Source organism: Mirounga angustirostris, unplaced genomic scaffold (assembly GCF_029215605.1).
Source record: "Mirounga angustirostris isolate CCGP_5_RB_7025 unplaced genomic scaffold, mMirAng1.0.hap1 SCAF_2, whole genome shotgun sequence".
NCBI lineage: Eukaryota > Metazoa > Chordata > Mammalia > Carnivora > Phocidae > Mirounga > Mirounga angustirostris.
In genome coordinates, this window is record NW_026991710.1 from 68,844,469 (window position 1) to 68,862,589 (window position 18,121).

Sequence of the window (18,121 nt, forward strand, 5' to 3'; positions counted from 1 at the left end):
CATGTCTTCAAACAGTACATAACGACAATGTTGACAGCCATTTTAACTACACTAACATCTTTTCATCAGATTCACTTCCACATGCACTGAAAATAGGATGACAAATTCAGAGGTAGCTAAAAAAAGGAAAGATGGATATATTATACCATTAATTTTTTTCAATCCTTTTTCTTCCACAACTCTGGTTCAATAAATAGATGTCTTTTATTTGGTTTCTTACTTAGAACAACCCCAAGTTTACTTGTTACTACTACAATTTAAATTCCAACAGCTGAAACATAATAAATAGGACAGTGCATGCTCTGGAGGAAGAAGACAAAGTATGAAATTTCACCTTGGTCATTTATCATCTGTGTGGCCTTGAGCAAACAGCTTAACCTCTCTGAACCTCAGTTTTCTCATCTGAAAAATTTTAAGTCCTATCTCACAGCCTTTTGAGAAAGTTAATTTAAAAGATGTAAGTGAAACATCTTCACCTAACACAGTGTTTCTCAAACTCCAACATACATAGGAATCATCTGGAGATATTAACATGCAAGTTCCCCGATTGAGAAGATCTGCAGTGGGTCCTGCAATTTAAAAGCTCCCAGGTGATATCAGTGCTACTATTCTGTTACTGCTGGTGTCATCCAGGAGCTCGTTAGAAATGTAAAATTTCATGCCCCACCCAATACATTTGAACAGAATCTCCAGGTAATTTGAACGAACATTAATGTTTGAGCAACACTGACCCAGTATCAGACCTGGCACATTGAAGATTTGTGATCTAAATATATTGTAAGTTTTGGATTATCACAGAAGTGTGCAGGATACAGATGGATTTAACATATTTTTTTCAGATTCAAAATTTGATTTTGAATTACATTCAGAGTCAAATTTTGCCAACACATTGCTTTAAGCTAAAGAGTGGCCTCACCCCAGGTCAGGCCTCTACTCTCTGACAGCTACCCAATTAGTAGCTGCTTCCAGTAGAAATCTGCATTGTCAAAGCCCTTGTCATCATTTTCCCCACCATATCTCAATTTAAGTATTTTATATAGAAAGTACGCTTACTAACTAGAATTTAAATTGTTTTGCTATGTCTGTTTATTGGAGACTATTCCTAGGAGCTTTTAGCAACATCATGTAAACCCAGTTAACACATCAAATTAGTATAGTTCAAGCCAAAGCAAAGATGATTGATGTTTGCATTAGCCTATACTGTTTTATTATGGGTACATGAATAAATGAATACGTAAGGAGTTTCTTGGGTTATTGAGGGGGGGAGGGGCTCCAAGTTAGGAAACTACTTGAGAAGCCTAGTTAGGGGTGGCAGCCAGTTTTAAGGGATAGGAGCTCAGCTTGAAAGGCAATGAGGAATATGTGAAAATATACTTGAGATTTCAGCTAATATGCCATAAAACCTGATAAATCCATTGGTTTTTTAATAAATTACTGCTTTTATTAATGGATTAACTTTGTTATCCATTGTTGTCTGATTACTTCTGCTGTCTGAGATTCGTATTCATTTCTAATTCATACTTTACAGCACATAGTGAAGATATGAGAATCAAATGGAAACCATAGTATTTTCATCTGTGTAAGAGAATTATGTTCTTTCTCAAGGTATTTTCATCATTTAAAATGCCCAGCCTAATGCTTTGCTATTTCTTGTAGAGCAGGCCTGGTAGTAACAGATTCTCTCAGTTTTTGTTTATCTAGCAATGTCTTTATTTCCCCTCCATTTTGAAGCATAGGTTTGTTGGATATAGAATTCTTGCTCGACAGTCTTTCAACATTTTGAATATCTTGTCACATTACCTTCTGGCAATGAGAAATGATGAGAAATCAGCTGTTAATCTTACTAAGGATCCCTTATACATGAGTTGCTTCTCTCTGCTACTTTCAAGATTCTTTCTCTGTTTTTGGTTTAAGACAGCTTGACTATGATGGGTCTAAGTTTGGGTCCTTTTGCATTTACCTAGCTTGGAATTTGCTGATCTTTCTTGCTATACAGATCACATTTTTCATCAAATTGAGACATTTCAGCAACTATTTCTTTAAATATTTTTTCTCCCCTGGACTCTCCTTCTGGGACTGCCATTAGGCATATGCTGGTAAACTTTATGGTGTCCCACAAGTATGTAAGGCTCTGTTTGTTTTTCTTCCTTCTTTTTCCTTTACATTCCTCAGACTGGATAACCTCAGTTGACCTATTTTCAGGTATAACAATTCTTTCTTCTGCCTGCTCATATCTGCTGTTGATTCCCTCTACTGATTTTTTTTTTCATTTCAACTTTTCAACTCCCGAATATCTATTTGTTTCATTTTTATACTTTCTGTCTCTTTATTGATTATAAAGTCTATTTGGTGAGACATTATTCTCACTTTCATCTGGTCTCTTTAGACATGGTTTCCTTTAGTTATTAGAACACATTTAAAATAGCTGATTTAAAGTCTTTGTCTAGTGAGTGTCCTGTCTGGGCTTCCTCAGAGTTTGTTTTTTTCCTGTGTATGGGCCATAATGTCTTTACTCTTTGCATGTCTCATAATTTTCATTGAAAACTGGACATTTTTAATAACATAATAATGTGAGAACTTTGGATATCAGGTCCTCCCCATCCTCAGGTTTGTTGTTTGTTTGGTGATTTATCTGGACTAATTCTATAAAGTCTGTACTTTTTGCCATATGTGGCCACTGAAGTCTATGCTTGGTTTGCTTGGTTGTCAACTAATTATTTGCAAAGATTTCCTTAAATTGCCTAGGCCAGTAAGTTTCCCATTTTTTTACCAAATGGCTCTGTATGCCCACCTTTGACATTCAGCCAGGTAGTTCAGAGCTCTGTAGTAGCCTTCAGTTTCTGCTTGTGCAGAGCCTCAAGATCAGCCAGAGGTCAGAGACTAGGGACTTAGTTCTTTCCTGAGCATGCACTCAGCTGTAGGCATGCACAAAACCCTAAACATGCCTGTAGTTTTCTAGATTCCCAGGAATAGATCCAAGTTTTTCAAAACCCCCCATGGAAATCACATTCCTCAGATTTTCCTTTTAAGCTTGTGGTTAGCCTATTATCTGTCCCAACTGTTACCCACTACTTCTGGCACCCATGATGTTAAACAAAAGAGCCCTCATTATTTTTGACAAATGCCCCTGAGAAAAATGCTCTTCACACTGGTCCAATTCCTAGTCAGATCAAATAAAGACATGCATTGTGAGGGGGGTCTTCAAGGGAACCACCAAACAGGTCAAACAATGACAATACTCTGGGAATGGAGCTTTGGAATTCCAACTCTGTTCTGCCCATTGCAGGGGCTGCCAAGCTGCTGGTTCCCACTGTGACTGTGGGATATTAGTTTTCAAGGCTATTGCAAAGCTAGCGAGAAGAGGATGGGGACAAAGTTAAAACACCACAGAGTCTGCTGTTCTGAGTCAACCATTTTTCTTGGATAAACATTCTTCAGACTGTAACAAGCCTTTAGTTAATTTCCAGATTCCTACAAATGTTGATTCAGAATACTTTTGTCAGTTGCTTTTATGGAGAAGAGGATTTCTGAAGATCCTTATTATGCCATTCTGGCTCTTGTCACTTAAAATGCCTTGAAACTTTTGAATAGTGAACAAAAGTCATATGGAGTGTCATTATTGTGCTGCATTAGAAAGACAGACCATATATCCACCAGAGATCATCTAGGGTTCCATTAAGAAATGCCACTAAAATATCTTGGTGGTTTGAGGCAATTGTCAGATGAGAGATCACATTGACCTCCTCCTGAGGAAGACTTCTCATAATTAAATCTCAAACTTGCAGGAAATGGTGTATAATGATTAAAAGCCTGTTCTTTGGAACTTGCTAACTCTGGTTTCAAGCCCTGTTTCTGCTCCTTAAGAGCTTTGTGACCTTGGTCAAGTTACTTAACATTTACAATACAACGATAATAACTACCTATTCGTAGATTTGTTTTAAAATCCAACTAAACTAGCAAAAGGAAAGTGCTTGGGGCAGTTCGTGGCACACGGTAAATGCCCAAGAACTTCTAGCTTCTATTGCTATTATCGTCATTAAGAATATAGTTCAACACTACTGATAACAATGTGGAACGTTCATCTGATTGTGGTTCTGTAAGAGTCGCTTTCGAGGTGGGAAATAAAACTATTTCACTCATACTACTGTGTTTCCGGTGCAATTGCAGGCACTGTGGTGGTCCAGCAGTTGATGTCAGTGATGATTGGCAAACATGATCGCCTCTTCCCCAAAGATGCAGAACTGCAAAGCAAACCCCAAGATGGAGTGAGCAACAACAACAATGAAATTCCAAAGAAAGCCACCATGGGTCAGCTACAGAACAAGGAGAACAATAATACCAAGGACAGTCCTGGTAGGCGGTGCTCTTGGGACAAGTCCGAGTCTCCCCAGAGAAGCGGCATGGATAATGGATCCCCCACAGCTCTACCAGGTAGTAAAACCAACAGCCCAAGGAACAGCGTTCACAAGCTGGATGTGTCTAGGAGCCCCCCTCTCATGGTCAAAAAGAATCCTGCCTTCAATAAGGGCAGTGGGATAGTCACTAATGGGTCCTTCAGCAGCAGTAATGCAGAAGGTCTGGAGAAAACCCAAACCACTCCCAATGGGAGCTTACAGGCCAGAAGGACCTCTTCCCTGAAGGGGTCTGGTACCAAAATGGGCACCCACAGTGTACAGAACGGAACGGTGCGAATGGGCATTTTGAACCCCGACGCTCTTGGGAGCCCCATGAACGGTCGTAGCATGAGCTGGCTGCCCAATGGCTATGTGACCCTGAGGGATAACAAGCAGAAAGAGCAAGCCGGAGAGTCAGGCCAGCACAACAGGCTCTCCACCTATGACAACGTCCATCAACAGTTCTCCATGATGAACCTTGATGACAAGCAGAGCGTCGACAGCGCCACCTGGTCCACTTCCTCTTGTGAAATCTCCCTCCCCGAGAATTCCAACTCCTGTCGCTCCTCCACCACCACCTGCCCAGAGCAAGACTTTTACGGGGCTAATTTTGAGGACCCTGTTTTGGATGGGCCCCCGCAGGACGACCTCTCCCACCCTGGGGACTATGAAAACAAGAGTGACCGGAGGAGTGTGGGAGGTCGAAGTAGTCGTGCCACCAGCAGCAGCGACAACAGTGAGACATTTGTGGGCAACAACACCAGCAACCACAGTGCACTGCACAGTTTAGTGTCCAGCCTGAAACAGGAGATGACCAAACAGAAGATAGAGTATGAGTCCAGGATAAAGAGGTGAGGAAAATCCGGAGCTCCTAGCTGCCCGAGAGGCTGCAACCGCCTCCTCCTGCAAGGATAGGTTCACACAGGAGGTTAAACATGCTGGCTCCAGAGCTAGAGACCCGAGTTCGAGTCCAGGCTTCCCCACTTATAAGCTGTGGGACTTGGGGAAAGTGGTATATGAGCTTTCGGGTTCTTACTGTGAAAAACTGAAATATGAGTGGTTTTTACCTTAAAAGCATGTGAGAAATCACTGAGCGTTGTCCCTGGCACAGAATAGTTGCTCCATAATGCTATCTTCTGTTATTAAATGTGTGGGGTTGTGTTACGGACGGGGAAGGGAGGGTCTGGGGTAAATGGAAAGTAAGGAGCCTGTTTTCACTGATGGCAAGAGGATGAAATGAGGGTGAAGAAAAGGTGTCAAAAGAAACAGATCTTTTATTTTTCCTTCTTTTAATCGTTGAATGCTGGAGAGAGTGTCCGCTGTCCGCCAGGCTCAGCGCCAGGCCTTAAGGGTTCAGTGGTGAATAAAATAGACAAAAACTCAGCCCTCATGGAACCTGTTTCCATTCCACTGCAGAGACAGATCAAGAAGTAAAGTAGCTCAGATGCTGAGTGGAAGACTAACACAGGGACGAGGGGTAAGAAGCATTGGTGAGGTGTAAGGTCCCCGGCAGCGACTGCTGGAAGGCGGTCACAGAGGAAGCCGTGCGGTTACCTGGGAGAAGAGCCAGTGGAAATGTCACGAGATGGGATGGGCAGGGGCCTCAGAGAGGGAACAGGGCCCAGTGACATAGGACCTTGGGGATCATTTTAAGTCTGGCTTTTTTTTTTTTTTAAAGATTTTATTTATTTATCTGAGACAGAGAGAATGAGAGAGACAGAGAGCACATGAGAGGGGGGAGGGTCAGAGGGAGAAGCAGGCTCCCTGCCGAGCAGGGAGCCCGACGCGGGACTCGATCCCGGGACTCCAGGATCATGACCTGAGCCGAAGGCAGTCGCTTAACCAACTGAGTCACCCAGGCGCCCATGGCTTTTATTCTGAGATTGGAGGTTTTTGAGAAGAGCGTTTGTATGGACAAGGGAAATTGTAGGATAAACAAGGAGCAAAAGCTATGAGTTATAAGGAAGCGATTATGCTAAACCCTAATTTATATCAGTTTATATCTTCTCATAAGATGACCAAGGTAGAAGTGTGCCTAACAACTTCTCCGGGGAAGCAGCCGTAGCAGGATAAGGGGTGTTGGCCAAGTGTCCTGTGTTTACAGCGCCCCAACTGTCACATGTTCCGTGGGCTTGAGAGGTGGGACTGGAGAATGGAGCCCAGGGCTCACAAACAGCACCTTGGGCCAGAAACCAGAATGTCCCTCCCCTGCATTTTCACCATGGTTGCGGAAATTCTAAAACGGATGGTCTTTATGTTCTCCTTTCAGCTTAATGTAGGCGGGAGGACACTTAACTCTCAAGTAGGAGAAGGCTTAAGGCTCAGTTCAGCATGAAGCTGCCCCGCTGTGGTCTCCGCCCCAGTTTCAGGCTGTGTGGCTTTGTGGGCCTCCTGCTTCCTGGGTGCTCCGGGGTCCGCAGAGGAGTGGACGTCAGTCTTTGTCCTGCTTCGGTAGCTGCATGCGTCCAGACCCCACGTGGCTGCTTCTTTATCCATAAAGTTGGCTTCAATGTAATTTAATTTGTGTGCCATCCATCAGTCAGTTATCAGGCTAAAAGATACAGATTTTCAAGAGCTTTGGTAAAGCAAATATAACCTAAAGTCCTACTTATACATTAAGTTGAAAAATGACTTTCTTAGGAAGTAGTCTTTGTAAACCTTGCTGAACAGAAACTTGGTTTGACTTTTTCTATATAATGCCAAGTGACAGGAGGTTTACAGAAGAAGAAAAATGCCATCAGCTTATAAGGTAACTCTCATTTCTGAATGTAGTTTTTGGAACCACTGGCTATCAGCACTCTGAATTTCTGCCAGTACATGACGATAACTTAGCACTTAGCACTGGGAAGCAAGAGATAACACTTTAAACTTGTATTAACAGAGGGAAAAAAAAGCTATTCTGAATGGCTGCCAATGTACACATTCATTTGTGAGAACATTGGTGGCCTATTTATGTTCTGTGATCTATGGCACATTTCAGAGACTTTGAGAAAATAATGGAACTTTCCAGTAGAATGTCATCTCAGTGGGCCCTCCTCCTGTAGCATTCTTACCTGCCAGAGGGCTGGTCCCCTGCTGTACAACAAAGTGGGGCAGAGAAGCTGCCAGGGGCCCAAGCCAGAGAAATAGAAGAGGTTAACTGTTCTAGTTAATTTTTGATTGTTCCTATTTGCAATCATACATTTCTCTTTCAGTTTCTTTTAAACTCCATCCCTTAAAATATTGAAGTTAGACAAATTCATGGATAGGTGATATAGATAGATGATAGATAGATAGATAATACTTTGTTTAGTTATCAATCACCGATATGTGTTGTTTAGCTTTTAAACGTGTGAGTTTGATATTCTTTTACCCCCAAAATTAGTTTCTAACTTTACTGTGGAGAAATTTGTTTACATGATATCAATTATTTGACCTGGTAAAAACTATTCTCTTTTTACTCGTTTGGGGTTCTATATAGGACTAATAGATCAAGTCTGTTAGTCAAGTTGTTCAATCCTTCTACTTTTCTTCTAATTTCTATCAGATCTATAATTTCTGAGAAAGAAAAATCACCTAATATTATGATAGATTTATCAATTTCTCCTTATAATTTTGTTATATTTTATATTGAATAATGTGAGGCTAGACTACTGGGTGAATAAAAGTTCAGTATTGTTTATATCTCTGTGATGAATTGGTCCTTTTATCCTTAAGTCATGGTCATCTTTAATGGTAATAATGCTTTTTGCTAAAAAAATCTCTTTCTTCTGATACTAATATTGCTATGCCACTTTTAGTTTGATTAGTAACTTCCTGGCAGAAGAGACTTGAGCTACCTAGCAATGACATTTTCACTATCATTATTTTTCCTTTGATTGAAAGCAAATATGATGTCCTCTTTCTCTCCCAACTTTATCAGACTTCCCCTTTTCTTTTAGTGAAGCCAGCTTTATCTGAAATGACTCCAGGAAGCCCTGTGGTTTGGGTTGCCTCCTGCATCTGCCATTCTATGCTCCCTGACAATCAGCCTCTAGCTTCTCTGTGCTGACATTCATTCATTCACAATCAAATGACAATTAAGTGCTTCCAAGCGAGGTCCTAGGGGCTTCTTGTTAAAATGATAATAAATCATCCTAGCAAATAGAATGAATGAATGATTGAACAAATGAATAAAAATACATCTTTTAAATCATTAGACCTTGCTTTACTGATTTGCAAGGGCCCATTACAATTTCCTAAGCATTGTAGAGATAAGAGTTCAGAAAATATTTGTATCCCTGTCACGTTTCAAGTGAATAAAATCACTTTATCCTTTATTCCCTCCCTCACCCTATCTAGCTTAGAACAGCGAAACTTGACTTTGGAAACAGAAATGATGAGCCTCCACGATGAACTGGATCAAGAAAGGAAAAAGTTCACAATGATAGAAATCAAAATGCGAAACGCCGAGCGAGCAAAAGAAGATGCCGAGAAAAGAAATGACATGCTTCAGAAAGAAATGGAGCAGTTTTTTTCCACGTTTGGGGAGCTGACAGTGGAACCCAGGAGAACCGAGAGAGGAAACACAATATGGATCCAGTGAGCCTGCTTGCTCCCGCTGTCTCCGATGGATCTGGGAAGGGCTCTGGGGTTCTGGTGGGAACATTATCTGGGATCAGGTGCTGGTCCCCTGCTGTACAGTGCTCTAACTGGTGAAGGAATATCATTTACAGACATTACCCATCCATATCTGCAATGTGTACCAAAGTTATATCATGCCCCCTAATGCTACTGTCAAGTGTTACAACTGGATATGTGTATAGAGAGTAGTTTTTAAAAAGTAAACTAAAAATGAGAAGCATATCTCAAGAATTATTTTATTGCAAGTCTTGTATTTAAAATGTTAAATCAATACATTGTTGCAATTTAGCTTGCTTTCAAGCTTCACCCCTTGCACTTAACATAAGCTATTTTTGGCATTGTGTTATCATCAGCTTATTTTATAGATCGATATTTTTATTTCCCCTTTTGCTGAGGAAATGAAGATAAGCAGATATATAAATATATATAAATACGTATCAGATGAGTTATTAAAATCAAAAGAGTACTTTGTGGCTGTGCTGTTTGTGTTAACAGACCTCGCCATGACCAAAAAGAGAAATGTAAACGGTTTTATAAAATACAGTAGAATCACCAGGAACCTTTGATTTGCTCTTTAAATTCTTCCGTCGCCACTGCTCAGTTTTTCTTTGTGAGGTGACTTGACACAGAGAATTTTGGATTTTGTAAAAAAAGGCCCCTTCTCAAGGCCTGTTGTCTGCCTGGCCAGTCCCACAGATGCATGTCTCCTGTGCAGAATGCACTTAAGAGAGGGAAATTGTACAAGCATTTAAGGAGTCACGCCATGAATTACTCTGGCCTTCTGAACTGAGTCTCTGCAATGGCTAGATGGCTTGGAGAACCGTTCTTCCCGCTCTCTGGAGGTTGAGAAGCAACGCTCGCTACACTACGCCACAGGAACACCTCTGTCCTCTCAGACCTTTTCTCCATCCCCCAGCAAACACACCTTGCAATGCAGGCAGTGAGATGGCGTGCCCGTGACCCTCTCGGTTAAACTGCTGGCCTGTGTGCTACATAGTGACATGTTTCTCTCACTCAGGCCTACTATTCTGTTGTCACCTGGGATTCTGTCCCCAGGACTGCTGGCAAAGGCAGGGGATGGAGTGGATAGCCCAGAAGGAGAAGGAGACAAGTTTGGGAGAAAAACCAACCATTTGGCCTCTAATTTTTACAATATTGTTCCTCCCAGTTGAAAACGTATTTGTTCACAATAATTTTAAGACGTGAATGCTTCAAGGTCCAATTTTGACAAGTTTATGCACATGAGTGATGGTGACCGTCTAGAGGAGCCCAAGGCTCTCTGGAGCTAGAGTTTGGGGAGAACAACTCTTCATACTCCAATAAGGCAATGATTTTAAGAAGCCAGGCAAGTAAATATTTCTCACACTAGAACAAAAATTCACAAAAGGCATAACTGGAAATAAAGACTGCTTGAGTTTATAGGATTGTGTTGTTAGAAGGTTCTATGTCTGTGTTTACTTACTTATTTTCAAAGGGGAAAACAGTCTTTAGAGCATCCAACCTTGTCACCATTCACTTTTGTGTATATCCTTCCACCAAGCAAACTTTTGTGGTCCCTGGGTTTTAACCACTATCTATAACAATGATATCTTCTTCACCTTTGGTTTCCTGTTCTCCCTCTCTTTCCGATTCTTTAACCAGATACTTCCACCTGGATATCATATAGAAAAGTTAAACTCAAAATGTACGATGTTGATCTCAATGGGTCTCTCTATATACATTTCCATTTCTTCCCAGTCCCTGTCCTAGCGAATGAAAACATTGGACATCCAAGGAGTTGAAGGATGCATGTATCCTTCATCAAAAGCCATGCAGTTACCCTGCCTGCATTTAGATTTTCCACAAATCACTAACTGTGACTGAGACTTCTAGGCATCACTTTTTTCGCTGTAGACTGGGAATAACAAAGATACTCCCCTCATGGACTTGTTACATGGTTTCAATAAGGTAGATGATGTGAAAGCTGAGCACAGCATGTAGTGGACAGAAAGGATACCCTGAATGTTCATTCTCATTTTTCTCTCCACTCTTCTTCACTCTTGAATTCACTCACCAAGTACCATCCAGTCCACTCATCCCTGCCTTTTGAGTCTACTCTCTTTGATCAGTTCCTCCTCATCTTTGATGAAAGCATCTCTCCTTTTGCAGGGTGCCCCTTCTAGACCACCCATCTGACCATATCATGGCCTTGCTACCTAGTATCATGTGAAGACTCTCACCTGCCCACAGGATATGCCCTTCACATGGTGTAGAAGACTGTGACCTGCAGTTTTATTTGTATCTCCTACCACTTTCCCCACCCCTACCATACCATTTCGTGCCTCTGGAAATTTCCACCTTCTATTGTCATGTCCATCTTCACTACCTTCCTTCTACCTGGCACAGTCCTACCCTTTTTTTTTTTTAAAGAGCCAAATCAAATGTCAGTTCCCCTATAAAGTTTCTAGGATCTCAACTCAGAATTAATTACCTCGTGCTCCCATTTTGTGTATATATCTTTTAGTCTTTTCCACATCTGATTATTTTCTTCACCAATAAGAAACATTTTAGGAAGCAGCATGGTAGAATGGAAATAGCAGGAAACAGAGAGCCAAACAGACCTACACATGCACCTTGACATGCCTTAGGCAAAGATGCACAGCAATGAATGACAAGTCATTTAACTTTTCTGAGCCTCAGTTTTTTCATCTGTAAAGTGGAGGCAATAAATCCTACCAAATAGGGACATTGTAATATTTAAAAGTGATATGTAATGTGACTATCCCAGTGACTGCCAGTTAGCTCTCTTGATAGCTCTATTAATAAATGGAGCTTCCTAACCTAAGAGAGTAGAATTGTATTTTACTGATCTTAAATCCCTCCATCTCCACCCTTTATTCCATAGAGTGCCAGCATGGAGAGTTAGCCATAAATCTGATCTTTGATTAATGAGGGATGCTGCTGCTAATTTTAATTATCAATCTCAGTGATGATGACCTTCGATTGATGGATACCATGAGTAGCTTTTTCATCTGGGTTTCCTTTAGTTCTTCCATTAATTCAGCTAGAGGCCCAGAAAATATCAACTACAAATTGACAAAAATAAAATGGAAATAAGTAGATAGTATCAAGAGTTCATTTGCTACATCCTGTATAGACTTCTTTAAAACTATTTAGGTAACTAGAATGATTCTTAAATTATGAGCTCAGGAGAAAGGATTTGCTTCCAAGTGTTGGGTCTATAATGTTGGTTTCACTAGCCAAACCATATGGCTAGGTATCCTCCAGAGAACATTTAAAAGAGAATTGTGTATGACAGTAGGCCAACTGAAGTCTATGCTTCTTAAATGTTGTTTCTATATGTCATTTTATTATGAAATGACTAAAAACTTGAAGGGAAATTTAAATAATCTCATTCCTATTTATTTATTCACAAGCTGAGCCTTAAATTAAAAAAAAAAAAATAAGTCATTTCCAGGCAGGATAGTTTAAATCATTGATATAATTATCGCCCCTGGGAAATTCAGGAGAATTTAAAGACTGTGATACTGGCCATAAACCTCAGTGTTCCTTTCATTGCAGAATAGCATCCTGCTTAAAGTAGCATCACAGAAAATGATATGCATAATATCGGAATCAGAGACCTGGATTTCAAATCTCAGTTCTACCACTTTGTAGCTATAAGAATTTAAGAAAAGTTACATGATGTTGGTAAGCCTCAATTTGTTTTTCTGTAAAGTAGGATAATACTAGAGTCTCCTCCTTATTGGGTTTTTTGTTTGTTTGTTTGTTTGTTTGTGTTTGTTTGTTGTTGTTGTTGTTGTTTTGAGAAATGACTAAGTTAACTGACTCCCACAGTACATATTGTAAGTGCTCAATAAATGGTAGCTGTCAGCCCTCAAATTCTTTCTACTGAAAGGGTATTCCAGCTTCTAGAAAATAGAGTTCTGGCCTCAAGAATTTGGCCAGCATGGTCACCAACAGAGGATATAATTCTGTCCTTGTCCCAGGAGCACTAATCTTACCTTTGCCCGGATAATCCTCCAGAGATTTGATGGCAAGGAAGAGATAACCCAAGGTGTCCTTTCTCCCCGAGATCATACAATTACATCCATGATCTGAGAATAATGTCCCAAGAATCACCCATAACTGTCTCACATCAACTCTCTGTGGACACTGAAGATTATGTTCAGTTTTAAAGGTATTGGGTAAAAGACAATGAAAGTCTAAGAATATAACCAGTGAATGTGCCTAGATTCACATCAGCATCACCATTAGTGAATATTGATTGAAGGCCTCCACATGCCCCACCAGCACTAGACTTGGTGCCTGGGGTATCTAGTGTATAAATAACTACCGCATACGATGATGTTCTGTGAAAGTAGTTCGAGGTCACAAAAGTGAGGCTGGGAAAGGCACTGCAGAGCCATGACTATGAGTCCTAAAGAATAAGTAGGAAGTTATCAGAGAGCTTAGCAGTTTGGGTCAGGGGCTCCCCTAGTCCATGGAGAAGTATGTGCTTAAGTGCCTTCAGGGCAGACCCTAGGGGGCCTTTCTAGTGAAATAAAAGTGACCTATTGGGGCACCTGGGTGGCTCAGTCGGTTAATCGGCTGCCTTCGGCTCAGGTCATGATCCCGGGGTCCTGGGATCGAGTCCCACATTGGGCTCCTTGCTCAGTGGGGAGTCTGCTTCTCCCTCTGCCTGCTGGTCCCCCTGCTTGTGCTCTCTCCCACTCTGAAAAATAAATAAAATCTTTAAAAAAAATGACCTACTAAATGTGCACCATCAGGGTGGTCTTGGGCATAATGACTCACTCACACACCACCAGGAGATCAGAAAACAGCACCCAGGCAGCTTCCACCCTTTTGTTCAAATAAAGCAGCCCGAGCCAGACACATTCTGACTTGTTGGAACTCACAAAGCACAGAATAAGAGTGTGGACTTGTAGCTCCCAAAGGCCTATTTCATTATTCTCTTTATAGTCTTTTTAATTGCACAAGTAGAGAATGAGTTGACTGGCCAGCTTAAAAGCTCCTTGCTGCAAAACAACGTGAAGAACTAACAGCTCCCCAAGCTGTGGAAACCTACCAAACCTACTGTAGATCTTCGAATAGAAAGTTTAGCAGATGTAAGTGTGTTTTTTAATGCGCCATTTGTGGCTTGGGTCCAGGACTGAATAATAGTCTTAATTTATGGACCATGTGTAGCTGCTACCTTTCGGGCCCCTGGAGAGCTAAAGCACATGGAGACCAGCCCATTTAGGGAGGGTTACATTTCTCAAGTAGAAAGTACTGTATCGTTTGAATAAGGAGTTAAATTGGCCCTCAGCATACTACCTGTTTTTGTGGACACTATGCCCCTTCCATCCCTCACACACATTCCCTGCCTCCTCATGATTCATTAGAATCCATTACATACCACACCAAAGCAATCTCTAGAGTTGGGCCATCTTGCCCTCATCCTTGATCACCTATTGCCAAAATCATCCAAATCACATGTCATTTGCCTTCGCTATTATGCTTATCCCCATATTGCTCAGCATATTCCCTCATTCGCTTCAAACTCTGATTCCCTCTCTACTCCTACTATTCCCTCTCTACTTTCCATTATATGTTCTAGAACCTTCCAGCTGCCATCATCCTCCCCTAAATCTTTTCTGAAATATGGTTACTGCTTCTTGCAGCCCTCCCAAGGATGGCCATTTTCCCTTCCCACAATCTGCATGTCATTAGCCTGAAGGGGAGGGGTAGGTCTTGCTTTGCTCTTTGATGCTACTTCCAGAACTTAGATCCTCCCACTCCCCTAATAACTCCATAGAAGTACATGTCACATGACCAATTATTTTAGCACCTAATCAACTGGTTTCCCCCCCAAACCACCACTCCTCTGCCATCCACCAACTTGGCCACTCAGCTCCTTGAGCTGCTCACTTCTGAAAATCTTGATCTCCCCCTGCATGAACATCAACCACCCATGCCCACAGTTTTCCTTATTCCATACCATTACCAATAACTGCACCATTGCCAAAACTTCCATTTCAAGCATTCACTGTCTCATTATCACCTATCCCCTTCTTAGGTCTTTCCTTTAGCACCATCACTCCAACAATTTTTAGAAACTCCCAAAGAGGCGACAAGCCATTGACTTTGCTAATGGCGATCATCCCCTCAGGTTATTGCTTCCCTCCCTGACCAGCTCAGCTTCAGTGGTTCCTCACCATAATTATTCTTTTCCTTATTCCCAAATCCCTACATATTCTCTTCCACCACTGTACTCATCAGGTAAGGAAAAACACCCAGCTCAACTCTCCTAACTCCAATTCCTTCTAATTCCTAACCTGCACCTGAGAAACTAAATATGGCTAGAGAGCAAAAGGCCACCATGTTGACTTGTCCCACTTATAGCTATATAAATATGGTTCACATGGCTCTCATCACTGTCTAGTAACTTAACTTCATACTTTTCAAGGTCAATGTCACACTTCTCAAACCTCCATAAGCTCTTTCCCTTCACATTCTCAGCTAGTAACATTACTTATATAACCTAACTTACTGATAACCTGTTTTTAATGAGAAAACAATACCAGAAGAGTATGTCCTTATGTTCCATCCTCATATCCACCCAACTGTCTACAGGCAATCTGTACATAAGACCATACCTCCTGCTACAATGACTGTGCCACCTGCTCTAACCAAGCCAAGTGCCCCTCCCATACAGACGTACACATCCCTCTGGCCTTTTCAAGCACATTACTGCTTCAAATAAATATTCTTTCTCTCTTATATTATGAATTTTGCTCTTTACATATTAGTCCTATCAACATAAACCCACGCTATAATAGCTTTCTTAAAATTCTCTCATGTCATATTTATGTCTAATTTCCACTTTCCAGAAAAAAATTCTTGAATTTTCTCTACCTATTTCTAATTCCTCACTTCCCATGTTCTCTTGAACTCACTAGAGTCATGCTTTCTTGCTCAATACTGCAGAGAACATGCTCTAATAAAGGTCAGCAATGACCTTCATAAAAATCAAGTCCAGTTGTGAGTCTTCAGTCCCCATCTTCTTCAGCCACTCAGCAGCATTGTCCCAGGTGCCCAACCCCTCATTTTTTAAACACCTTTACTTGGCTTCCAGGATAGCACACTTTCCTGGTTTTTGCCTCACTGGACATTCCTCAGGATACTCAAATGTTTGTTAACTTCTATATGTTGGAACAAGAGGGGCCTCCATCTTTGGACTTCTCTTCTTTATCTACCCTCAGTCTCTTGGTGATCTATAGTCTCATGGTTATAAATAACACTTACGGGGCACCTGGGTGGCTCAGTTGGTTGTCTGCCTTCGGCTCAGGTCATGATCCCAGGGTCCTGGGATCAAGCCCCACATCGGGCTCCCGGCTCGGAGGGAAGCCTGCTTCTCCCTCTCCCACTCCCCCTGCTTGTGTTCCTGCTCTCACTCTCTCTCTCTCTGTCAGATAAATAAAATTAAAAAAAAAAAAAATAAGTAACACTTACAAGCTGATTATGCACAGATTTATGTTTCAGCTCAACTTCTTCCCTTAGTCCAGCCTCGTAGACACTCCTGCTACTTCACTAGGGTATCTAATAAATATCTCCAACTAACATTTCCAAAAAAAGTATGATTTTCTTCCCAAATGTGCTCCTAACCCATTGTTTACCACTTCGGTCAAGCACACCATTACTTACTTGATGGTTTAGATTTTTAAAAATTCTGGAATTATCCCGATCTCCTTCTTTCATATCACATATCAATCCATCAGCAAATGTTGTCAACTTTGCCTTCACAATACATCTTAGTTTTGTCCTCTATCCACCCCTTCCCAGCCCCTCCACTCTCTAGTCCAAGCCCCATGGTATCTTTCTGTGCTACCGTTATATCTTACAAGAGCCTCTTTGTCCCCATTCTTATCTTTCTTCTCAACCTCCTCTCTCTACTCAGCAGCCAGAGAGATCCTTTTAAAAAGAAAATTTAGATTATATCATTTCCCTGCTCAAATCTATCCATCATCTTCCTATATTTAGAATAAAATCCCAAGATCTTGCCATGCTCTCACCCCTGCCTAACTCTTCAATTTCACTTACTATCACACTTTCTCTTGTCCATTTTGCTTCACCCACACAAGGCTTTTGGTCATGCCATACACACACACACACACACACACACAAACACAGGCTCTCACTCCAGGGCTTTTACCCATATATATATATATAGGTTCTTACCCCAGGGCGCTTGTACTTGCTTTTGCCTCAAATACGAATACGGCTCACTCTCTTACTTTATTTGGGTCTCTGCTCAAATATCATATTTTTTGAGAGGCCCTCCCTGACCACCTCATCTAAATAGTATCCCTTATCAAGCCTTATCCTTTTAACCTACTTTGTTTTGTTTCTTAACGCTTTCCACTACCTTATTCCCCCATTAGAATATAGACTAAATAAAGGCAAGAAGATTGCCTGAATTCATCACAACTGTGTGTGCCAAGAACAGTCCTTGAGTAACTGAAGTGCTCAGTCAATATTTGTGACGTGAACCGGTGAGTGTGAATGCTCAGAGCTCAATGTCCAATTTCTGGTTCAGATATCCAGGGATGTTCTGAGTTGGAATTTTTAATAAAAAATAACTAAATTCTGTCTTAAGTCATTGCAGGGCTCCACTCATTACCCACAGACTGCACAAATTTCAGAGATTTGGCTTCCTATGAGAGTATCACTACAGAGAGACTCCAGTATCCATTGTGATGTCATTTGCTGATTAGAGATTTCGGTGCCAGAAATATGAGCCTCGAGCCCAGCCTCTGAGCTTACTCACTCTCAGAGGAAACTGTATCAAAATAAACGTCATGTAATGCAGAAAAGAAACATCATGTTGTTTTTGGTTTTTGGTTTGTTTGTTTTGTTTTGTTTTTTGGCCTCAGAAACTTTTATCTATTCTTTTCAGGATACCGATACCGTAAGTCGTTGATAAGGTCTCAGGGTGTCATCACATTTCTCCCTTTATCCGGAGACTGACATTTGTTTAAAACATACCAAAAGATAGCAGTCTACCATTTAATTAAAGGAACAAGAGTGCAGATACACATATTTCCCCACTGACTTAATGCAGATCTACTTGTATTTTTTATCTC

The 18,121-nt window shown here is 41.1% G+C and overlaps 1 protein-coding gene across 5 annotated transcripts in view; it reads left to right on the forward strand.

Annotated features, from left to right (window-relative positions):
* ARHGAP24 (Rho GTPase activating protein 24) overlaps positions 1-18,084 on the forward strand; it is a 511,960-nt gene extending 493,876 nt beyond the window's left edge. For 2 of the 5 annotated variants that reach the window (XM_045880833.3, XM_045880832.3), the window contains exons 9-10: positions 4,168-5,245; positions 8,715-18,084. In XM_045880833.3, the coding sequence (XP_045736789.1) occupies positions 4,168-5,245; positions 8,715-8,958 (1,322 nt within the window). In that variant the 3' untranslated portion in view covers positions 8,959-18,084. The remainder of the gene's footprint in view (positions 1-4,167; positions 5,246-8,714) is intronic. The other 3 variants (XM_064584736.1, XM_045880837.2, XM_045880835.2) reach the window with 2 other exon arrangements.
* The last annotated feature ends 37 nt before the right edge of the window (positions 18,085-18,121 follow it).